At 40.4% G+C, this 26,421-nt stretch overlaps 1 protein-coding gene across 10 annotated transcripts in view; it reads right to left on the minus strand.

The window, feature by feature from the left end:
* ATP2B2 (ATPase plasma membrane Ca2+ transporting 2) overlaps positions 1-26,421 on the minus strand; it is a 433,201-nt gene that overhangs the window by 123,747 nt on the left and 283,033 nt on the right. For all 10 annotated transcript variants that reach the window (XM_075762785.1, XM_075762787.1, XM_075762781.1 and 7 more), the window contains one exon: positions 3,573-3,770. In XM_075762785.1, coding sequence (XP_075618900.1) covers positions 3,573-3,770 — 198 coding nt within the window. The remainder of the gene's footprint in view (positions 1-3,572; positions 3,771-26,421) is intronic.

Raw genomic sequence — 26,421 nt, forward strand, 5'->3', positions numbered from 1 at the left:
CCAAGACTTACCATCTTTTATGGCTTCCGCTACAACTCCCTGGCCTGACTTCTCATTCAAGTTGCTCCAGAAGACAGACCAAGGTCTTTTTGAGCAAAGGGAAAAAAAAAGCGTTTGGCGAATGCTAACGCTTCTGCCATTGACAAAGTTATTTCTGCGGACAGATCCATTTTCACGTCGTTCTGTCTCCGACACAAAGGCTTGTGCTCTGTTCACTGTCCTGTCCTAGTCACAGATCTCAAAGCCATCAAAAAGGCAGAAGATGATCACAGGCACTTTTAGCACGATTACTTGTGCTACGCAAGGCCAATCCGCAGTGCAAACTTCACTGCGGTAAGAAACGCACGGTGTCACTACGTCCGCCACGGACCTGCGTGGAAACGGGCTGCTCTTGACCACCTCCCCTTGCCATCCCACTCACCTCTCTGCTCATACATGTTTTGCCCTCTTTAATTCTTTTTTTTAAGTCTTTTCCATTGCAACAGTACTGAATGTATGTTTCCAATTGTTTTGAGACTCTGGAAGGTCCTTGTGAATGACAATGAGTTGATGAGTTCAGATAATTAGCAGTGATGACTGGGCAAATCAGTGCGGGAAGGAGAACAGTCGTCTTGATGCATTTTCAAAATTAAAATGCATTTCATTTTGAAAAACAAAAGAAAAAAATAGAATTTAAAAGAGGAGGCTGTCTTATATGCTATAAACCAACTGTGCATCAAAAAGTAGTGTCCTGCTGCTCAAAGGGGACTTTTTGTTGAGCTGTAGACAAACTTGAATGTCACAAGCTGTCCAGTTCACATTGCCATCAGTCAGGAAAAGCAAATGCCAACAACTTTTAGGGACAGATACACACACACGCACACTGGTAGGAATGCATCGTCTAGAAAGAGAAATTCTTTCTAAAGCTTTCGGCGAAGCTGCCCAGTAGCCAGTCAGCCCACAGACCAAGCTTCAGCGGCCGTGAGCAAGCTCCACAGCCCCCCCCACCGCTTCCACGCAGAGATCTGGGGGAGACCTGAGCAGCGGGGAGCGGCGCTGCCTCTCCCTGTTCCCCACAAAGGCATCAGCCGGGGCGCTGGACAGCACAGCTCCTAAGTTCATCCAGAAACTGTCTGAGAAACTTTTGAAATAGGCTGTGGAGGAGTTGGACAAGTGCAAGAGCAGACAGGAAGAAATGCCAGCTCCCCTTCCTAACACTGGGTGGTATTTTCAGAATATATTCTTTTCAAGAAAAACCATAAAACTTGTAAATAAATGTACATTTCAATGAGTAATTTTCATTCTGGGAAGAGTCAGAAAAGGAAAATATGGGTTTTCCTGCTTCCCAAAGGAGCATTTGTCCCTTATCCCAGTCACGGGCAGGTAGGGAAGAGTAATTCCCTGTTGCCTCCCGCAGGCAAGGCCACCTCTCACCTCCGGAAAGTGAGGTCGGGCATAACGCAGGCTGCTGGCAGGATGTTACACACTACACGGTATTTTTTTCCATATGCTCTGTTACAACAGCAATGCACAGATGGACTATAGCGGTGTATAATGAATGTGAGGGTTAGACAAGTAAGCAGAGATTTCACCCGACAGAAAGCACACCCGTTCCTGCTCTTTCAAACAACGACAGTCTCCTCAGGCCCATGCTTGGTCGGAATCCAGGTTCATGTTCAATTCAAGAAATAGTCCAAGTTGTTCGATAAATTGGCTTAAGTGTAGGCCAAACAGCGTATTTCGTTTCTTCATTAAAAGTTCATTTGAATTCTACTCAACATTAACATATAATTTTATTTTATAATTGGTTACTGAAGGTTATGCAAAACCACCAAATCAACTTCAAGTATGACTACACGCCGCTTCACCGACAGCAAAAATCGAGCTTTATATGTCAATTTTTCAGTGGTTATGACTCTGTAAAAAACTCTAGGTATCCTTGGCAGCAGTTTAGAATATACTAATTTTAAAATGAAAGAGAATCTCTCACATTTAAACAGCTGCTCAAAGACTTCCAAAAAATGTAAAGAACCTTGAAAATGTGTTCAAAAAGTTGGATTAAAAGATATTCACTAACTTGATTTATTCTCCCTGTGTGAAACATGGCAGAACCTTCCAGGAAAACAATTCTAAAACACAGGGAAAACAGTGACCACTGTAAAATACTGTGCTGTGGGAAAACACAAAAACTTTTTCCCAGGCTGTGCTGCTGGGCTTTTCAGACTATCTCAGAACCTCAAATGTGTCATACCTTCCCATGGGAAAAGAAATATTTTAAACGCAGTATCAAAATAATAAGAAGAAAATTTAAAAAAACCCATCGTCTAATGACACAACTCCCCTCTTCCTAAAACCTGTAATAATTCTATTTTCAAAATTAATTTCCCACCAAATAAACTAAAAAAATAAGAGGGTAGCCTGCAGTTTTATGCCTAAGAAAAAAGTTTGCAGAACTAAATGCTAATTTTGTAAAGCTTGGTTCATGGTTTACAATGTCCCCAAGGTATTCATAGTAATATCCAGTTCGATGAAGTAATAAAAATAACATTTTCTTCAGTTAAAAAATAACTCCTTTATCTTTTCATGCCTAAATCAGACACCTGCTGAATCAAGTCATATATTCAGTGAGAAAGCAATAAAATATTCCTGATTTTATACAGAGGATTAAAGAATCATAAATATGCTACAAGAGCTATGCGTAGCTACGTGCTTATTCTGCTTGTGAATGGAAAAGGAAGGAAGGGTCTGCAAGGAAAGTAGCCAAAGGAAACTGAAGCAAATGTAAAAAGCATTTTGAGGCTATATTTAGAGGAAGACATTCTTCATAGATTTGCCAAGCCATTCACGTCACTTCACACAGCATGTTTTATCCAGCTTTATAAGTCTATGAGAGAGCAGGGGGGGAAAATCTGGATCAGTTGCCAAAAATAGAAATCTTGCATTTATGTAGAGGAACAAATATTTTAAGCATGTGAATTCAAGAGTACTTTCCAAGGGGGGGGGGGGGGGGGGAAGAAAGGAGGGGACAGAGTGTTAAAACTTTCTACTGATAGCACAGAAGGATTCTGCAGCATATAGTCTATAAGTACATGACCTAGCATCTAATAGTCGCTTTTGAGCCCAGGCTCCCTAGCCTTAGCCGTACCCACTAAAAATACTACAACGAGACAGTCTTCAGCTGGTATATATACATAAAGTAGCTTAAGACCTGTCCATCTTCATGTATATAAGGTATTTATATAAGCAATTAGATATTTCTCCTCTATAATGTGGTAAAGAACAATCTAAGATGAATAAACAAACACCAAACACAAGCTCAAAGGTGAAAACAGAAACCAAAATACTCCAGTTTTATAAGAATATTATGATTTTTCTGTAGCTCGTGTAGCACATGTCACGAGGTTCAGTTATTTGCATAAAGAAATGTCAAGCATACAAAAAAATATGTCAGTACCAGATGTAACGGTAAGAGGAACAAACCGCATGGAAATTTCCTGTTAGTGACCTTCTGGAGGGTGGGGATGGAATTATTCTGACATATAGGACTGATTTTACTTAAGTTTACACAAACGACTTCTATAAAAAGATTTTACCTTCATTCCCTTCTCCAGGTGGCTGATAAAACGAAAGTCCCAAAGATATGATGGCTGCAATTTCCAAGATAATAAGAGTCACATCCTGCAACGCTTCCCAGACTAGCTGTAAGAATGTTTTTGGCTTCTTTGGAGGTATAAAATTTTTTCCAAAAATAAGCTTTCTTTTTTCTAGGTCTGCAGCAGTGCCAGCTAATCCTGTAAATAAAATAAAATAAATTAAATTAAAATTGCAGTGAAATAAAAAATACCCATTTATATCTTCATTCCTATAAACTATTTCTCCAAGAACAACTATAGACTGTACTATCTGTGGCATATTAACAAATAGGTAGATATTCCACTTTAATTTTGCTTCTGCAAGATGATTTGTCCTTACGTTCTGAACAGAATCCCTATAGCCTCTATTTAGTACTAATTCCTGCCAGTTTTAATCATAAAAAAGTCTTTGAATTATTCGGTTTACGTTAATAAGACCTACGTATATAGACAGACACATACATGTAAGCAATGACTTCTGAAAATAGATCATAAAGCAGAAATAAATTGTATTTGGGATGAAGTTGGAATAGCTATTGGCGGCTTTTGGTAATGTCCGTAGAAGCAGCGTACATATCTTTGTTCTGACCTCAAAGTATAAACCAATAAAGCATCTCTTGTTCCACTTCAAAGCAGCCTCTCTTGGTGCCTACGTACTGCCACACAATCGCTGGAATGAATTGCATCAAATTTTTGTTAAGTGAAGAAAAGACAGCGGAAGTCACAGGTTACATATGCAAAGAAAGTAGAAAGAAAATGATACAGTTCCTTAAATCGATATAAAAATGCATGCGTTTTGCATGATAGTTCAACTTAAGAACATTTCAATTTAAGGATACAGTGTAAGAATGTGTGGTTGCGCTGAACAACCCACTTCGGTGCTTTTTTTCCTATTTTTGAATTATATTAATGAATGCATGTCTAGCACCTTTTCAGGAAAAAAGAAAAAAAAGAAAGACTTGCAAGTGCTAGCGTAGAATAACGGTGGCTAAGTATCGCTCTCAGCAGCATAAAGAACTGCAGTAAAGTAAATCATTACATATATCTGCCAAATAATATTTGATATCAGTTGGAACTTTTACAAAACTGTAGGTTTTGAATGTGATCAGCAACGTAAAGTTATTCATGCTTTTTCACTCTAATGTGACACAACAAAAATACTTAAATTCAGAGTTGGCCTCGAAGGGATACAAAGGTGCCTGCAAGAGGAAACGATGGACCCCACGCTGGAAGGATCCCTCTCCTCAGGCAGTCGAGGGTGAGCCCTTGCCTGCCCAAAGGGTATCAACACCTACAGGGTACTTCAGGAACGGAAAGCCCTTCAAGACGTCAGGCAAAACAAGTCAGGATCCTCGTGTGCTGACGGGACTCAGCTTTACGTCGCGTTCATTCGGGACTGGTGCAACTGGTCCCAGCAGCGTGCATGGGCCAGTACGTCACTTCTCGGATGAAAGCACCAGGCCCAAGCGCAATTTCCCCGAGACGAAAGCGATGCTCTCCTGAACATACCAATCGTGCCACAGTGCAGGCAGAGATGTTGACTCACCTTTCACGTAAGGTTTATAATTACAGCTGTTGTGTAGCTTCTGGCTCTTGGTTAACTCATCAAACTTTCATTTCACCTTCAGCTTCTAAGAAACACTATCTTCCTCTCCCAGATAAAGGCATGCTGTAGTTATTATTACCTCACTTCATTTAATTTTCAGTACCTAGCGCTTAGTGACACCGTAACAGGTTCCAGCCATGAAGAAGTGTGTCTGCGTTATTCCCCACGACCCAAACAATAACACACCAAACCTCTCTGCTCCTCCGGGAGCTCCCAGGCAGCTTGCAACGCAGGGTAAACCCTTTCCCCCACGAAACACGAGGCGCAGGCTGTGAGCCATTTGGGTAGTTGCCCTTTTGTGAAGCCACGCAGATCACAGAAGTTAGGACAACGCACGTGAGAGATCAGCTCACCACTGATGGGATCTGACAGAGGGACAAGCCTTCAGCAGAGACCAAACACACACAGTCTGATGAGCTTTCAGAGGGCTGCAGAGCCCTTCAAAGCAAGGAAGGAACGTCACTACAAATGACACCCACAATTTGCACTAGGCCCCCAGAACACAGCCTACTCCAGCGGTGACTTCATACATAAAGGGGAAAGTACTTGCAGAGCAATACAAGGCAGAAAAAACTCAAAAGCCCGTTGGAAAGTGGAAGGAAGAGATGTCTGCAAAATGCCTCTTTTCCAACACAGACCATATGTGCACAGCGGTGGGCCCGCTCCAGCGGGTAGGCAGATGATGGGTACTGCACAGTGGGAAAGGGACGGCTGAGACAGTACAGGGAAGAGCTGCAATATTTTTCAACAATCCTAATTATATTTACCTAGACATGATGACTTAATGACTTCAAAATTACACTATATACTTTACTGTCAGGCGGCAATAAAAAGTATACGTATCCCGTCCTGTGTTACTGATCGTAATGCACATATAAATAAATACCCGTACAGACCGAGAAGCCTCCAAACAAGAGAGGGATATTGGAACTCGGAGAGCTGCTTTTTCTCTGAGACAAAAATTGTTCATTGAGACACCACGGAAATTTAGACACCATAAGGTTGAGGACTAGCCTGAGTTTAAAGCATTTACGGTCACCATTATCTTCCAGACTATAGTCTAAGTAACCTACATTGGAATTTAGACATAAATTTTATTTCATTGTACTCTCTCACTTTTCATAATAACTATTATCTTCCTTAAGACCCATAAATAGGCAAGGGTAAATAATGTCTGTGATTTTATTCTTTTCTATAAGTCTGTCTCAGTCAAATTACTCATCAGTCTCATACATAAAAAAAAGTATATTCATCTTTAATTATGAAATTTATCTTCTTGTAAATAACAGAAATACTGGAAAATGAAATTCAACATTCAGTTCAAGCCATAAAGCTTCCCTTCTCCTGAGATCTGGCCATCACTCAAAAAAAAACTATTCAGCAAAATTTTGTGGGTTTTTTTTCTCCCACTGATTGCCAGAACTTACACTCCTATACTGAGAGAAAGGAAAGGAAAGCGTGAAGAACTCTACAGACCAATTGATGAAATCTGAAATCACATCGTAAGTCCTAAGCCTTACTCTAGAGATAAGGTCAGAAAGGGACAATAAAATACATAGAGAAGCCCAAGTTATACAAAGGTACAGCTAAGGCAAACGTGATTGAGAATCTGAGGCAATGTAAGGTGTTTGTTACAAACGCTTCCATAAATTCTCCATACTATTGCCAGCAGCAGCGATAAGGGGGGCGCTCCTTTTTCAAATAATCTGCTTTATTCAGAAACTTTATTTCAAATAGTGCTAAAGGTGTTTTGAGCCAGCCTTAGTTGCTCGAAGAGGATTAGAGGTCACTCACGCTTTCTGTCGCGCTGGCAGATCCGCGGGATGCTGCTGCCCAGCTAGTGCGCGCTGACAGGCGGTGCAGATGGTAACAACGTCAATTAGCACAGCGAGAGCTGGAAGTGGACATCTGCCCTCACCAGTGCTTTTAACCAGGAGATGCCTTTCCTGCTGCTAGATTTTTTATGGGGTTTTTTCAGATTACACATACTGACTTCATTACTGTTCCTAAATATTACTTTTTTTTTTTTTTTTTTTTACTACTCACTTGTCCCTTAAGTAGAGTCCTGTGACAATAATGAAAGAGCACTGCAAATGAAAGTAATTTGAAATATCATTTCTATATGAAGATATAAAACACCTAAGGAAGTGAAAAAAAACCGGTGGGGGTTAAAAAAAGTGAATGGAAATACCAGTTCAGTATGACTTCACATTTTATATGTTACTGGCAAAAGAAGCAGCCTTCCATTTTATATTCTGTATGACAATAAGCCACAGGCTGGCTGGTTTTACGTTCACTTGCCCACACAAGCACTAATACTTAAAAAAATGAAGTGCTTTTCTATGTAGAAGCTGTGCAAGACTTCTTTGCTTGACCCAAGTGTTTTAGAATGATTATGCAGATTTGGGTTAAATTTATATATACAGAAAGTATACACAGGTTTAGGAAATATTGTGAAAACTTACTACTGATGCTTCCAGCACTTAAGGTTTCAGTTTCCAAACATTCTCCCCAAAATTTGTTTGAAATTTGTGGGAGAATGAAAACAATTACATAGAAAACATTTTCTGCGATGTTGTGCAGTATATTAAATGTATTTCTGATTTCATCTGGCACGCCTTTATACAGAGATTGTTGCTTTTTTTGAGGAAGAAAAAGATTAAAAAACTGGAGAAACGCCACATAATGAATTTTCTCTGTTCCTTATCTACATCTGTCAGCTACTGCACACTGAATATAAAACCGTCATTTCAATTAATGCTTCCTGGAAAATTGTGTTTCTCTGACAGTCATCTCCACTGCAACCAAATGGAGCATGACAAACAGCGAATGATTTTGATGCTGCAAAAATAGCAAAAGCACATCACTACTCAAGCAACAATTTAAAAACCCCATAAAACTTTTAAGAGAATATTTCACATCTGGTTAAATTATGAGATGAAAAATGGAGAATTTCCATTTGCACTAATTGTGCAAATAAACCATTCATTACTTATAACTTTCTTCTGTACATTTTCTGATGCATCCAGAAAAGTAGATAAACATTTCAAATAGCAAAGCCTGTAAACAATGTAATTTAAAAATCACTGCATATGTAACTTCAAATGCAAAAAAAAAGAAAAAAAAAGTTCAGCAAGGAAATTAAGGCTTCAGAGTGATGCTGAACTGCTGTTGAACTCAATGAATAGAGATAAACCAACTACTTTGGTTAGTGAACTCCAACGGCAATCAGAGGTGACACAGAACACAGAGCTGTATTTTATCTCCCGAGCCCCTATCACCCTGGTCTCAAACTCTCTTCTCAAGTGATGAGCATTCCTAGCATCACGTTACCTAGGTCTTCACAGCAACTAAAAAGTAAAACACCACATAGTATCACCTCAACTATGATTTCACTTTCTTTGCCTTGTTTCACCAGGTCCATTTATTTCACACGTAACTATGAGACAATCCCTGCCATTACAACTGCTACATAACGCTTTGGTAGAACTTGCCCAGGCCCACCAACTTCTATAGATCTCCCACAGATTCTCAGAACTTCACAACATGAATTAGAAATATTAGTGCAGTTACTGCTGTTGCAACATAGAAAATTCAAACCCATGATCTCATTCAACATTTTTAGTGGGATTTTACTCTCCAGCTTTGGAAGCAAATTTCTGTGCGCTATTTTGCTTTTCTTTCTTGAAAAAGCTAGAAGTGACAGCAGGCCTTTTTTCCTTCCACTTCAATCTGAGAAGCATTATACATCTAGCGACAGAGAGATGAAAAAGTCAAATTTTCCATTCAAATTAATAGCTAGCAACAAACAGATTTAGTTTCTGAGGAAACTATCCCTACCTGAGAAATTGGGGAAGGCAAGGGGACATTCACAGTAAATTGTGATTACTGATATGGTTTTGATCAAATGCTAAGGAAGGTCTATTTTGTTCCTTACGTATAATGATGTCATCAAGCACACTATGATGTAATCCAACACGAGTCTTCGTTAGGTCATGAAGTCTTCACGACACTTGTTTAAAGGGTATCTAAGTAAAACAAACACCTGCTTCGGCACCAGGTATGCCACATAAATATACATTGCATTAAAGTACCTGTTTTACTGACACAAGATGATTTTTTTTATTATTTTTTATTTTTTTAAATTAAACCAGACATCGAACATGAAACACAAAGTGAAAACATTCACACCAAGAATGGATGCCTCCGTGACCTCCCAGTTTTATCACGTACGTTACTTGAAAAATTTTTGGATGCGGTACGTTGAAATTCTGTTTGGGCCATATTCAAGTAACATCAGTTAAGAGAATGCAGTCTGTTAGCAGGAGAATGTGTAATGAGAGCATTTACTAGTTTCAGCAAGCTGAATTTGAATTTCACTAGTGAATGAACCTCAACGAATAATAATTTCCTTCTAATCTTGGAACAACAAAGTTATCTGTAAAGTGTAATGAATCTCATTACCTGTTTTCATTAATATCACTTGCTGACATTTGTTGACATAAATTTTAGGAAATTTGTCCACAAATTAAAAGCCTTTGGAATCACAAATCATCGAGCAGGTGTTCTGTAAGCTTTACGCTGCTGGTGCTACTATTTCTATGAGTCCGTTCGGCAGTGCTGCCAACAGACCCTTATGACAGGATTTAGAACCTCCTTGAGTCAAATGCTCAAAAGAGTTCGATCTAAATACCGAAGAGGGGCACAGAAGTGGCAGAACCAGGAAACAAATTAACTCCCTCTCCATTTCCTCATTTGTCATCCTCCCTCTTCACGTCCGACAGCATCAGCTGCCCAAGTCACCGTGTCCTGCCCGCCTGAGTTCTGGCACCCCGCAGCACAGGGACCCCCTCAGCATCGGAAAAGCAGCAAGCTGACTGCAAAAACCCTTACGAAAACCTTCCCTGGTCTAGGCTGCAATCAAAACAATCACTCTTAAGTCACACAAAGTACAGAAATACAACTCTAAATCCATGACTTTTTTAAAAATAAAGTAATCGAAGAGCTTAACATTCTTTCTTATAGAGAGATGCGTCTAATGTGAGTGTTAGGAACAGACACATACCAACCTGCATTTCCACAACGAGTTTCTATCTCTCATCCTCCTTCTAGCTATAGAAATGCATCAGCAACTTTATCTCAGTTTTATGAGGCAGCAAAAGGCTGAAGTTCCTGCCCCAGACAGTTTGGTGGCAGTTCAGGAAAGTAAATTCACATCTCCTGGGATTCCTGATCTACACTCAGCTCCAAGACACCGTGCCGGATTTATTACTGCCAAGAAGCACTGAATGCTTCACAACATGTTTCATTCATTTCCCCATCTTGCCATTTTGGTTTTAATTCTTCTATCTTCTTCTAATTTCTTTTTAAAGCAAAATTGCTCTGAAAAGAAGCTATTAGCAAGGAAACAAATAATTTACATAAGCTGACTAATAACAGCAAAACCAGAAATGGTTCCCGATAGTGACTGCAACGTAGCCCCAAAAAAAGCCACTCAGCTCAAAGACATGCTGCAATTTCTAATAACCTAACGACTGGACTTCGTGCAGTGCATAACCATGAGCCAATATCAAGGCACCAGACGAAACATCAAATATTAAAAGCAAGATATGCATCATAACAGATGACATATTTTTCTTGCCTAAACAGACAACGAAAAACTTTCTGCAAAGGCTGGTAACAAAGCATTCAACGAGAGCTGAAGGTCCAGTATGAAGAAAGAGGATTTAGGATTTGCTTTTTACAAAAGTACTGCTGTCAGTGGGAGTACAGCTGTTGAGAGGGAAGATAATCATCCCACTAGAAATCACTTCTTCAGCTCTTACTCCTCTCACTAATCTTTACACCCTTTACATATATCTTGTGTGCCACAAGTTTCTGGAGATGTTTTTCCTTCGTTCTGTATTAAAGTAGAATCAAGTACAACACAGTCATTACAGCTTCAGAGCAGAAATACTCACAAATACTAATAATCTAGTATGTATATCCACCACCCAGCTCCCACCCATTACCAACCAGGGAGTAAAGAAGTCATTAAAAACCCCTTGTCGCATGACAGATAAACAACAGTGTGGTAACAGCGCGGGCCTTCGCCTAGCACTGAGCGACCGTTAACCTACAGGTTATGGACGGTCTTCACTGCAGCTACGCCAGCCAAGCCCAAGCCAGCATCACGCAGCCCCAGCAGTTTACTGGTACTGGGGCTTTTTGGAAGAGACAGAGAGGGAACGGGGGAACATAATGGTTTCTTTCCCGCACCCCCCCCCCCCCCCCCCCCAGGTAGTTAAAGCCTTGAGAGAGTTCCGTCAAACATCTTTTTTTGGTTATTTAAACAAAGCTGGGATCTCACTCCCACAGAAGGTGACGCTGTGCTTTAGAGCGGGCTGTACAAATGCCCTCTGCACTGGCCTACGTGTTACCCACAAAGCTCTGATTTCCTGCTGAAACACAGACATGTAAGATGGGACCATTTCAATGAAGTAGACAGAAAGTGTGAGGGAAATAGTATCAAAAACACGCTGTTACAATGCTGAGTTATAATATGATTGTTCCAGATAATTTGAAAGCTTTTTCTTGCCCTTAATATTTAAATCAAATCAAGCTTCCCTGATTACAGCTTAAGACGCGCTCGCTGGCGATCCTGTAGGAGCAGGCTTGAAAAGCGCTAACCCAGGAATCGGGTAACGGCAGAGAAAAGCAACTATGGCAGTTTAACAGAGGAGATCCAAGGTCTTAGTCAAGAAAAAGAACAAGGAATAAATGAGCACATCATAAAGTCAAAGTGGAAAGCCTTCCTTAACTAACACACCTTCATAAGCACTTACCATCGCTCTCACCGGACCCTACAAAGACATTCACCACTTCGTATGTATTGCTAATGGCAACCACGGGGCACGGGGAGGGACAAAAGACCCTGCAATCAATCTGTGATTCTCTGTTCCCAAACCCCAGTCTGAGTGGCGCTGCTGACAAGCAAACCACTCTGGTTGCTACAGAGGCACCTTCTGCCTGTCTGCGTGGATACAGCACAGCCTGGGGAAACACAAGTCCCCGACGGAGACGCTACCATCCGTCACGGTCCGTAGGGTGGCTCTGATGATATGGCTCAAGTAAGTGCCTGCATGAAGGCATCTCCTGCTGGTTGGGAGCTGCGCGTGTGCAGGTGCTCCTCTAAGCCCTGGAGTAAGTGCAGGCAAACAGATAACCACCACTGGCCCACCAGCAGGACCAGTTAGCCATGGGCAAGCAGTAGAGCAGGGACTAACATGGGGTCTCTGCGTGGGATCCTCTCCTAGCAGGAGACAGAGAAAACAAGGATGGAGCCACATCTCCACCTGTACACGTGCACAGGCCTACGCTTACTGTCAATACAAGGGAGGGTGGGTGGTGGCACTGAGCCTGGGGACTCCTGCTGCTGACTAACACCACAACAAAGAAATCCACAATTACAAAAATAGCTGCTAGACTGCCTACTGATCGTAATGATAAAAAGCCTTCAGCTTCGATTTTTTCCCATTTCTTATCACAGTACAACTTCATGTCACTTGAAGTTTTTGCAAGTAAAACATTATGTTCAAAGGACATACATGTCAACGAAATGTCCCAGAAACTGCGGCCATCTGACTGAAATTCAATCCAGCTCAACATGTCCTAAGGAGAGCCTCAGCTGGCTTCTCCACGCTATAATGTACTTTCGGGCTGAGGTGGCCTAGACTCACTAAAGACTTCTCATGATTTTCTGTTTGGTTCCACAGAGCATGTCAAGTCAGGATGACAGTCAAGGTAATCTGAGAAAGCAAATGCCAGGGGAATAAAGCAAGTGGGAAAGCATGGCCTGAGAGAGGAAGACATTATGCGGCTGAAGACGCATTAAACAGACTTCTAAGTCAGTACAGTATGACACTCTCACACGGTATCCTGAAAGCGCCATGCATCTCTCTCTTTATATGAGGAATCTTTACTAGTATTATTATTTGTCACTGCAATCACCATAGGTTCTTTCACGTCAGAGTTCCAAGGGTCTATAGCTCGTATTTATTTGATGAAGCCTATTGGAAAGGTTAAAAGTAACATAGCATAACAACATATGCCCTCATAACAACAACAGCGGGGAAAAGAGGATTGTTTCCTAGACGAGGCCAGGAATTTGTAGGTTAAGGCAGCTAATTCCTCATACAGATGTTTTAATCTTTTACATTAAACTAAATAACAGAATAAGAAATCTTATCTTGTGAAGAAACACACATTTTTGTGATGTCCATTCAGTCAAACTGAAAATACTAAAAACCACTTTGCAGAGTCTGCTACCATATCGTGATTCTTTCCCACCCACGCTCAAGAAAAAAACAACAAATAAACCAGACAGCAATGAGCTGCATGTTTCTGAGGTGTTACCTCCAAGTGCTGCTACTTGGCAACTCTTCATGCTTTCATTGCTATCTTTGTCAGTGTCATCTGCTTTTCCTGTGAGTAACGTCAGCTTGTCAGCTACACCACAACTGTACTCACTTCGAGCTATGCCTTTGCAAGAGGCAGAGCACTTGCTGTTGCACATCTTGTGCTGCTGCGTATTCAGGAGAGTATTCAAGGTTTTTTAAAAAAAGTGAGAACGCTGAGGAAAACAAAGTGCTGTCATCATTGTGCCATCTGCAAGCAACATTAAATGCCACTGTCACTCCTGCAAGTGACAATGACGTCACTTAAATCCACAATGCTCAGCTTGTGAGGAGACAAGTAAGATAAGATGCTTTTTGAGCATCCAACGGATTACATCTCACTGCTGTGCTGCTGTTACCCTTGTAACACTTGCTCTCATCGTTACCCATTTGCTCCATCCTCTTCATGACCAAGCGGGACCCATCCTTTAGATCGTCATCTGCCTTTCCTGTAGGCTTAAGTACCACACAGACTTGGAGGAACAATACAAGTGACAGAAGCTGTAAAATTTCACCCAAAGGTGCCAACATGAATACTTTACAGTGAATATAGAATCACAGAATGGTTTGGGTTGGAAGGGACCTCAAAGTCCATCTAGTTCCAACCCCCAGCCATGATGGGCAGGGACACCCTCCACTAGCCCAGGTTGCCCAAAGCCCCATCCAACCTGGCCTTGAACACTGCCAGGGAGCCAGGGGCAGCCACAGCTGCTCTGGGCAACCTGTGCCAGGGCCTCAGCACCCTCACAGGGAAGGATTTCTGCCTCAGATCTCATCTCCATCTCCCCTCCTGCAGCTTCAGGCCATTCCCCTTGTCCTATGACTCCATGCATGCAATATCTCTCAAGTGACCACAGACACATAGTCAAAGTTTAAAGTCACTGGGCACTAATCATTTAGCAAGTCAAACAAGCTGCCTATTGCCTCATTTTCTAGATAAGTGGAGAAAAGACGGCAAAGACAGTCTCAAGACTTTCCAATCTTCTGGTAATTAGTTAATTCAGGCCACAAAAGGTGCCTGGGTGTAAAAGAGCAGCAGAGTAGAGCAGGGGACTCGCCATCAGTAGCGGTGTTTTAGTTGGGATCATGGCACTACTGGAACTATTGGAAGATGTGAAGTTATTCCTCCAAAGAGTTCTCAGCCTTATATAAAGATAATAAAAGTAGGATAATGCCAAGAGATGCCTTTTTTTTATATTGTGAAAAATGACAATGTTTTCTTGACTCCTGTTTCTTTTTGAATTATTAGAAAATATAAACTGTGAGCAAAGCAATCCCATGATGTACTGTGGGATACAGCATTATTTTATTCTTAAACCCACATGCAGCAGAACTCCATTAGGAACACAACACCCACAGACGCCTCCTAATTTAGCACGCTAAAAAACCCAAAAGAATAGACTCTCGCTTATACGAAGCATATATTGTCAATCACCTTGATTAGCCCTCAACATAACTAACCTAATCTGAATGCAATAATCACTACTAAAGTTCTCCGGATTCTTCTCCAGTGCAAATCAAATACTAAATTAAATTATAAAGTAAGTACCTCAAGGAAGCTGCTCCTAGTCACCAGCTGTAGCAAGAGTGTAAGTCAGAAGCAGTCCAGGACACCATATATTTTTACGCACACCAAACTGGTCCCACTTAAAAATCCAATCTTAACAGAAATATTCTAGAACATGTAAGACTTAACCAAGGTTTGCTCACAAGTTTTCTCCACAAATGAATAGTGTATCTCACCAGTCTGGTTTTCACTCTTTATTGAGCACACAACTTCCATTGTATGTTCTGTAGAAAACTGAGACTCTGACCTGCATCTCATCTTGCATTTTATCGCTGGGGTGACATCGAAACCCTTTCACTTGGGTAGGGGCATCCAAATAACTAGAGCTACTGATCTTGGTCAGCTCAGACCTGTGGGAATGTCAGGTAGCAGAGGCAAACATGGGACAAACAGGAAGCATGTAGCAAGAGCACACCCTGGGAGACTCCTGAAAGGAGATGAATTCAGATCCCAAACCCAGTTCTCACTGATGACAAAAGTAGGAAACATTTTTGGGATACAAAAGATGGAATTCCGGCAATCCAAAAAGCCACTGAAAATTGCTCTACCGTAAAGAAGCTCTATTCAAGGTGACAAAAGTGGGAAAGGACTTGTAGTCAAATCTCTTCACTTATTTCATCATAGTATCTATGTGTGCTTTATGTTAAAAATTACTTCTTCCATCTTTTTAATTTTGTGTTCTATGGTTTGAGAGGTTGAAAACTTTACGTGTCTTTGGGAGGTGCACATTCAAGAGAACATCATAAGGCAGTTCTGCATCAAAGCTCTGGCAGAAGTGGGCTCATGTTACAAATACTTACAAATTTGTGTTAGACACATTAGCAGAAATCAAAATATTATAATGTATCCTAATAGAAGGACCAAATTCATATTAACAACTGTCCTTGGGCAGCTTCAGCAAGTAAACAAAAATCACATTTTCTTATTTCTTCCAAATAACCCCTACAGTTGTTAATTAACCTTCATTATACATATGGAAGTTTAAGTTTTTATTTAAAATGAGATCTCAAATTAGAAGTCATTAATCAATTTATGGCTTTAACCGTTTTCTTTGCACAGCAGTTACCTACGTTGATACTGTGCTAGCCATTTCATTTTACTTCCAGCCCATTAATTCATTGCTTTGCTTAATCCAGCTCAACTGGGAAGAGGCACTCTTAATGCAAAATAAGAATATCCATACAAAGAGTTAATCCATAATGGTTAATCAGGAATAAATGTTCCAGAATAAACCCACAGGCTGAGAACAGGTAAATCCTTTAGTCTGAGTTTGATTTAGACCACTTTCACCCCAGCTTCTCAAAGCCGCTGGTAGACACACGTACCTCCTCATCCCACAGCTAAGGCAATATGGGTATTTGGAGTTAAAGCCACACATCGTGCCACAAGAGAACACAATCGTTTACTTTGTCAAATTAGAAACAAAAAGATCAAGAAGCAGAAAAGAAGCAGAAAGACATTGAAGAAAAGTAACTAAACCCAACGTTGTTCTTACATGAAAACAGAGTAGAATTCTAAACACTCAGACTTTTATCATGTAACACAAAGGCATAGATTTAGATAACCACTATTTAGGGACTTAATTACATTATTTACACTGAAAGAGATGGAAAAATGAAGTTATCCCAGTTATGCTCAGCCCGAGAAAAGGACCATTTAAAACATTTACCTGACTTAACCTTGAGGTGTTGGTTTGTCCCATTAGTAACTTTAATCGGGAATCTTATTTTGATTTTCATATGCTTCTCTTTCGGTAGGAGAGCAGACTTTTCTTTGCATAGTTCCTTAAATGGTCAGCTTATTTTTCTTGTACGATTCCTGCCTCACACAAAATGTTTTGGGGAAAATCGGTCCAAATTCATGGTAAGGTTGGTGTCCAAAATTTTATGCAAATTACTGCTAGCCAACTGCTACACAAATATTATGAAACAGAAGTCTTCCTGAGTCCTTTTCAATGGCTGTTGAGCACAGCATGATAAATTACTTTACATTTTTATTGAAGCTCAGGTTTCCTAGTTCATAGAATAGAAGGTATTGGAATAAATCTGTCTTAAATAGCAAAGAAAGATTCCTTTCCTAAAAAGAAGTGCTTCGGAAAACTGGCAATTTTGCTAAAAGCCAGAATGTTCCAGAAATGCAGACTACGATTCAAAAGTATTTTGTCAACCATTTTGCTTATAGCTGCAATGCAGCATTGTCTTCAGGACTGTTCACCACACTTAAAGGATAAAATGACCCAACTGCCTACTCTGTTCCATCATTATTCATTAATGAAGAGACTGGGCCTAGAGGATTGTCATTGCAGGATAAAAAAAAAGGGTCATTAATACATCCCTTAAGCATGACGCACATTAACACTAAACAAGAGACAAAGGCAAGAAAATTAGACACGTTTTCAATGTACGCTGCTTTAGCAATATTTAGAGAACGTTATCAGTTTAAATAGCTTTGATAACATATTATATTATGAAATATTTTTGATTAATATAGAAAGTGCAAACACCTTGAAATAACAGGGCTAAGGATGAAGTCATTGTTTTCAGGCAGACATCTTGAGAATGCATTTGTTGTCTACAGGTTATGTAAATGACAAGCAGAGATGAACTCAATGGTCATGCTGAAATATTCAGGATGCTAAAAGGCAGTCGCATGAGTGTGTTGCCCTAATTCTGCTATCCCTTCTGTTAAACGTATTTATATTTTTCCCTGTCTCCCTATGGGCCTCCTACATCTACTGCTTTTCCTGGAGATCACCTTAACAGACCTTCCCTCCTCCCTCCATATCCTTTTCCACATTCCTTATTTTCCTCTTCATTTTATCTCAAAGAAACCAATGCTGCTGAAAAATAATCAGTTAGCTCTTCCTTCTTCCCTCTGAGTTTCTCCTGCTCAGCATAGTCCTCACTCTCTCCTTGAAACTTCTTAATCACTAAAATGTCTCTCCTCTGAGGCCACAACTGGTATTTAACATTTATACACCTGTTGGGGGGGGGGGGGTGTTGGTTATTTGCTTGGTTTTTTTAAGAGAAGCATGAGCACAAAGTAAAATTTTGGGAGATCAGCATGTAGCAATATCCATATACTGTCAGAACTGATGTCTTCAAAGGTGGCCACAGAATACTAGGTACTTGGCAGGCTTATGAATGACATTGAAGAAAAGCTCGTTTAAGAAAACAAAATATTACTTACGTTGCATGACTTTGAAAATCTTAAGAAAAATACTCTATTTGTTTAATGATTATGAAAAAGAGCAGCCAACAAAAAACTTCAAAAGGAATTACGTGAGGCTATTAATACCAAGTACCAATACCGCTTTCTGTTTATGTGCCCTCAAGATTTTAGAACTTATTGGAAAAATGAACAATTCCTGTTATTATAGGAACAGGCTTGCACAACATAAAAAGACTCTAACAGCATTAATCTTTTAACTTCCTGAGCTTTGTTTGTGTCACAGCCTTTATTTGCAATTAAGCTTAGTGCATATGAAGTTCACTGCCTGACAACCCTCAGAGGACTCATACAGCCCAGGATGGGTAATTCAAGCTCCTTTTACACTGACCTACCAAACTCTGACCTATTAGACCCATCTGGTAAAAGCGAGAAGGTATCACAATTTCATTCAGATCTTGATATCTGAGCAATTCATTCAACAAAGGTACCAATTATGTTTGATCCCCTCACCTTTCCCCCTACTTCTGGACTGGACTGATTTGCCATGAAACAGTAATCCTGAGTCACGCTGAATTTGATCATTGTGACCTGAGTGGAAAGGTTCTGGATCTTGAAAATGATCTTAATTTCACCCAGTTCAGTTGTCATAGTTTGAATTCTATAAAAACACAGGCTTTTCCATCCATAGGTAAGGACTTACCACACTCTTGGTTACATGCAGTCAGGATGATACGCATGAAGACCATCATCTGCACTGATGGAAACATAAGCGTGGAATGCTTCACAGAGCTTACACATGCTCTCGTGCTCACCCATGTCAAAACACTAGATGTGTAAAATGTGAAATGTTTCCTCTGTCAATGGGGGAAGATGACAGCGATATCATTAACTGATGCAAAATCATCAATCCAGTCCACCTAACGTCCTTTTATCTTATAACTACAAAATTCCTTAATAACAATGTTCTATAAGTAACCAAACATAGCAACTAACGCGATCAATAGCTAACCAGAACCAACACAGACCAACTTTCTCAAAAAACGACGCTTTGAAAGTATACTTCTTGTTGGATTCACTAGTTCCCTCACTAGAGAGGACTTAGCTCTACCTAGCTGCAGCGTTAGGCACTTAATGCCTCCGACACCATACACACAGCTCCCAGCAGCAGCACCAAACTCTTCTAACCCTAATCGTGTAAGAAATGATGGGAAAGCCACGGGACCCCAGGCTTCAGCAAGAGCCCTATCAGCCCTGGCAGGGTTCTGTACATCCCCACGCCGGCAGGTAACCGGTGCTGACACCTGCGGTGTCCCGGCTCAGAGGTTAATCATCAAAGAATACATGCTGTCATCACATATTTCCAACTGCAGCGAAGATGCAGATTTCTCCAGGACTACTTTACTTTATAACCACTTAATTTGCCCAGCACTGGGTCCTGCCACGTCTCTTGCTGCTAAGGTGCCCCCGTCCCTGCACTCGCGTGGGCAGAGACACCCTTCCTCCCCGACAGCAGCGCTCTGCTCTTCCTAGGACTGATACGTCACAGAAACCAGATGCAACTGCCAAGTTGTAAATCTCATTATTTTAAATCTTTTTACACATTAAAAAAAATTGTCAATGTCAGGCTGAGGCAGTTATTAAGGCTCCATGTCAGGTCCCCACTTGGAAATTCTTTTTCCTTATATCTTTAAGATGTTTTCCTCTGCTAGGGCACTCCACGTTTGTTTTTGTTACATGCTTTCCCCTGCCCGAATCCAGACTGCATCTGCTGTGCTTTATGTAACGCTGCTTTGTGCAACATCATAGGACCTAGCTACAAAATTTCAACAGGAAAGTGCATTTAAAGATTTTGCTTTTGTTGACTTTGAGAGCCTGGCTTCACCACTGAGGCCTCAGCTTCTTAAAGTCAAATTCCTTGAGGCTGAAAACAGTTGAAGCGGTCCGGAATCCTGCCTTTATCAAGCTGCTGCCTTCAACACCCTTGGCTTGCCCTTGAAACGGCTTTCTGCAGCCATGACTCGCTCCGCTACAGCGCTCCTTTTGCTGTCAGAAAACGGAGCTGAGTGACAGAGAGTTAATCGTGGAGGGATGTCTCCGTGTGACAGGGACAACAGGGAGATTCCTGGGGCACGAGGAAGGAACAGCAAGCAATCAGATCAGTGTTCTTGCTGTTTAAAAACAAAGAAAAGCGGTACCTACAATTGGATTTTCCTGGCTTCAAAAGCACTTTCTCAATTCACAATTTCATTTATGTGTAGGAAAAATAGTACAGTCAAGCTTTTGCCTTACGAGCAACCACTTAAAGGGGGAAAAGTGCACAGCAGGGAGCATTTGAATCATACGCGTTTTAGGAGAAAACAGCAAATCACAAACAGGCAGGTAATTAAGCTGTTTGCAGGCTGCTTTGCTCTTCACACACCACATCACCGGTATGTAACTGACTGGATGTTTGCTCTTCAGAAACTCCTTTAATATGGTATTGTATTTATGGAAACTTTGGGGTATAATTTTCCCAGCGGTAGAAAATAGAGAACCAAATGTTCTTGTGCTATGGTAGACCACGAGGATTTGATCCAACAGTAAAATTTGGCCGGAATTTGCTTTCAGATAGATTAAACAAGATGACTGAAAGCTGTAATTCCAGGAACGATAACACAGGATGCTTTCTGGAACCTATTTGTTTACCTGAAAACCATGCATGGTCATTAGGCTGTTTGTTTCCCAATAAACATTAATAATCTGTGATCTGTGTGATATCATCTAAGCTTCTCATATTCTTTCCCTCTCCTATGTCCACTCAGTGTTTATAAATGATGATCAGACATTAGTCTACTGTCTGGCACAGTGGGGATTTGAATTCTGATTGAAGACCAGCAAAACAAACATATTGAAAAATAAAGCAATTTACATCTCAGTTTGGCATATCCCATGCTATATACAAGTCATTATGGATACCCGAGTCCATTAATTTTCCCTAAAATTCACGTCATAGTGGCACGCAAGCCAAGTGTAAACCACCTCTTTTCCCCTGGCCACCCTAAGGTCAGCTCCTGAGCCAGGCAGGCGTTCCTCCAGACCTGGTTCCCAGCACAGCGACAGGAAGAGCTGTGCTGATGCTGAAAACCAGCGGCAACAAAGAGCTGGGAACTAGAGAGGGTGGCAATAGCCACAGCTGACGGCATCTAAACTGCTAAACAATACTTTTAGCATCAACATCAAAGTCTTCAAATGGGGTCTGTTTACACCTCTCTCTCATAGTCTCAGTGCTACAAAACCCACTGAAATTAAAAGCGTTAATTTGTAGCACTACGGTGGCAGCCATAGGTTCACATGTTACGGTCCGTACAAAACCCAGCCATGGTCAAAAGGTTCTGTTTACCCTCGTAGCAAGGATTGTTCAGCCTCACAGCAAAAGGAGCCACACACTTTTTGCTTTTACAGTTCTAATGTTTGCGTAACATAATGCCCAAACTATTCACAGCAGAATACTTCTTGACCCTTGCGTGCCTATACATTCCAAATGTTTGAATTTTCACAAATCTCAGGAAGTTTTATTTCTGTAAAAAACCAAGAAACTAATCTAGGTGATTACATAAGGCTTTTACAATAACGTCATAACATAGATCAAAAGTGTTTATTCTTACTTAACTCACATATATCTTGCACATAATCATCCCTTTATGTATACAGAGACAGAAAGAATATACACAAATGTAGAAAACATGTCAGGGATACCCCAGGGATGATGCAAGGGAAGGTGCAAACTATAAATGTGAACACTGAATGGAAACATGAAACACAAAGCTGAGATAGAAGCTCCAGTTTAGACTCAAAAGTTGTGTCTGTATGTGGAAAGCCCACCAAAGTACATTTAACTTATTTATTTATTTTCTAAATTATACTTGCACAAAAAAGATACTCTATCTTTACAGAAAAGGAACAGTCTCTGGTGGAAACACATGCCCAGAGAATGGAACTGCCCTATATGGCTTACACCGGTAGAAATCCAGTTTTTTCCAAGAACACAACTTCTATGGCTCACTGTCAGCAAACTGATTTAACGCAGGAATCTCACGGAGTCCACTTAAAATTAACGGACAAGTATGAGAAGGACATGGCCACGTGATTAGTAAAGCTTTTGTTTCTAACACGCAAAATTAAGAATGACTAAAGATACTATTTTTGGACGTGTTGGATCCAGTTTGGCACTTCTGTTGCTGAGGGTTTGTTGGACAGAAAGGAGGTAACTGCTTTTGAAACTTTTAGAAAATTAATGTGATCTACCTTCCAGTTATTTCTAAAATTGCATGCAGTTGAACGATCACATCAAAGGTCTTTTATTTTGGTTCTCTTCATGCCATAAATCTTCTGATCTGGAAAAAATATGAGACCTCTAGGAATAATAAGTACAAAAGTATTATCTTTAAATACCGTCAGAGAATAAATAACCACTGACTTTTGGAACTGAAGATGAGTAAGTAACATACATGTAGACAGGGATTTAACTAGTTAAGGAAGTATTTTAAATGTTGTAGGGGTTTTTTGCATTAATCAATACTTTTTTTTTTTGTATTATCAGGGTAATTCTTATTTCAGTTCTAATGCAGATTTCTAATGATTCTGCTATTTAGCACATTGATTGCTCTTGCTCGCAGTCTGCACTCAGATCTGCAACAGATATCTGTTTGATCTGCAACAGATAAAAATTCTAATCCAGGAAGCAAAATGTTTCAAAAGCAAGTGGCAGTATTTCTTGATTGCTGTTTTCCTTCAAACGCTACAAGTGACCCAACCTTCCAATTTTTTTTAATCATCAGCAAACTAACAAAATGTATGAATCCCAAACATTCTTGGCATTTTGCAATGTCAAAAAAAGGCCAGAAGACACCACAGGGATTAGTATATTTAGATTTAATGAAATATTTTTGCCAAAAAAAGTCAGTCTGACTGACTAAATAAATAAAAATTAAAATAAATTAAATCATCTACACAGTTACAATTACAGAATAAGCCTCAATAATTATTCTGAGAGTCCAGGTATCACAGGGAGTAGGAACAAGACAGAGTGCAACAGATCTGCCTTGTGGTACAACGCTTCAAGGATTTTTCAATGCTATTTCAATTATACCCTTACGGATCCCATTAAAGGCAACTTTGGAAAACACAAGATGCACTTACAAGTTACCAAACTTTCCTGCATGACTAAGCTGATTTCTAAACCATGAACATTATTTCCTTTTTCAATAAAGGTAATGACACAGTTTTGTATAAATATATATATATGCAAGGCAAAATGCTGCAACTGACAAGGAAATTATCCACCTATTCTGTCTAAATGTGCTGCTTAAAAAAAATTGGCTCAAAAATTAAATTAAACAAATAGTTTAAAACAAAAACCTTAAGAAACCCTTAACTTTTAAGATCTGTAGTGTACCGATCACTTCAAATATTTCTCACTATTCAGTTTTGGCTCCAGTGTTTGGGAAGATTTTTGTAAGACGTTGCAGCTTCTCTTGCATAGGGTTTTAAAAGTTGTAGGCTCAGGAAAAAAAGTCTCATTTCCTAAGATTTTACAAGCTGATCATAACAGTAAAATCTTGTAGATGCTAAGAATGAGGATGCAGAGTTCTGCAGCCGTAACTCTGTAGCCTATGGACAACCACCACACAACCACTGCAATCTTTGAGTAGATAAAACAATTCTGACCCAGCTCATCTTACTCCTTTCAATTAAATCAGTGGACAAGTTGCCTTAAGCACACAACAAATTGAAAATGACAATGAGAACCACCAAATGCTTCTCCTTGGCTCATTTACCATTCTAGCCAGTGAAAAGGTTTTGAAATACTTTTTGAGAGAGCTCAGATTGATACTGGTGTTTATTTGGCTTCACGGCATGAACTGTGGGTATCAAACCTTGGAGGAAGAAAGGGCAAATTCTGCAGCACCTGAACACTAATAAACCTCAGAGAAGTCTTGAAATTTGGGCTCGGATTTGTGGGAGTATGGTACACCAGGTGTTACTGCCACAAAATTTCTTCTAGAAATATAAGATATAGCAAAAGTGCAAAAAGCAAGTATCCTCGCACATAATCAGCTGTGTTCCTTAGATAGGTGTGGCAAAGGATACAAGGAAAAATAAAGGAAATAGAAATGAAGAAATAAAAGATATCATTTATAGGGAAAAGAAATATCCTATAACAGGCTTGAGTTCACAAGTGCCCACACAGATGTTATTTATAAATGGTGTTTTATCATCCACTTTGAGTTCAACATTTCCCTTAAAAATACGAGATGTAAGAAAGGTACTTACACACTTTGATTTGCAAACCTAAGGATGAACACTATGATCACAGGAGGAAACGGGTGTGTAGAGGTAGCAACGTTCAGCAGATGCAAAGACAGAAAGTGCTCCCTCCGAGGATGCCAGGGAGTTACGTTTCAGCAGAGGCACGACCGCTGCACGGCTACGTTTGTGCAGCACCTGACAAACCAGAGTGAAACCCTGTAGAGCCAGCGAGGGATCTGTTGCAGATTACAGGCAGGTTTCCTGGTCCGCAGGGCCACCCGTGGGCTGGGTCATGCTTTCTGTGCTGACCAGCTTTCCAGCGAGGGGAGCAGCCAGGAGGTCAGTGACAATAACGCAGGGGCCCTACGGAGCTGGTGTTGAACCAGCATCCCCTGAGGTGTCTGACTCCTCAGTTCCAGAACACCCTGCAGTACTTGCACTTTAAAGGCTTTTATCATTATTAAGGATATTCCTGTATATTTATCCCCTTCATTCAACCCCAAAACGCTGATGGAAGGATGGAAAACAATCCTTGACTATACAAGCAGGTAAGTTACACCATCCAAACACACCTGCCTTCCCGGGGTGACAAAAATACTCTCCAAAGCTGTTCCTGCAGAACAGGCAGAGACTGTTATTAAAATATTGTCTTGGTTCATGCAAGTTCCTTTGATGTTTCATAATCCTAAGTGTGCTGAAAACTCAGTGAAAAACAGATTCCTCCTACTACAGAGATCCGTCTCATACGCCAGGCAGTTTCTCTGGATATAAAATTGATCCCCAAGAGAAGGGAACGATGGACAGTTTGAAAAGACTTGTGATGGTATAGGATTGGCCAAAGTCAAGAATAACAGTGTGCCCATACTCTAGACAATTGCAGTAAGCTCTCTGGGATTTGCTTGGCATTAATGTTGATACGCTGTCAACGAATCTTTTCATCTGCATTGGTTATAATTAATGATAAATAACTTGCAACTAACGAGAAAGAGCTTGTCAACAACACTTCATTGCTCCTAAACCTGCCATGTGAAGTAAATCCTGGCAAATAATCACACAACACTTACATATGAACATATATACAGACTTTCAAAACCAAAACCCTCCCAATACCAGAAGGAAGTTTTCAAATTATACACATCCATTTATATTCCTACAAATATAAATTGGGGAGAAAAGCCAAAGCCATCAGGAGTATGTATATCACATACAGCACTGACAGGTCAGCATTTGCTCAACTTAAAATAGCTGCACAGATAGTGAACGTGGTACTGAATTTCCAGGTTAGAGGGCTAGCTGATAGGAAATGTGAACAATGCCAAAATGTGTGGAAGTCTAAGAGGACCACTGGGGAGTTTAATACCTGCGTAAGAGGGAAGAACCACAGCTTGAGCTGGGAGGTGGAAGCAGGAAAGTGGCTCCAGCTTTCAAACTCCACCACATCCCTTTGGAAAGGATGCAAAAGGATAGGGACAATTTTAAGTGAAAGTAATTCATCAGCTGAATCCGATGCCTTGGTTTTCCACCCTACTGAGATAGCAGCCTGAGCCTACACACAGCCTACGGAAGTTAAAGCAGGTCACTGTCAGAGGAGAACCTTACCAGCTCCAGCCTCTATACCAACCTACCAAAGACTTATCTCATGGTTTCTCACGGAAACCAGAGATTACCAAGTCATTTACTGAAGAGAAAGTGGTAAGCAGGTAACAAACTCTGCAGTTCCGATGATGGGAAGCATAAGATAAT

This window comes from Balearica regulorum, chromosome 10, assembly GCF_011004875.1.
Source record: "Balearica regulorum gibbericeps isolate bBalReg1 chromosome 10, bBalReg1.pri, whole genome shotgun sequence".
NCBI lineage: Eukaryota > Metazoa > Chordata > Aves > Gruiformes > Gruidae > Balearica > Balearica regulorum.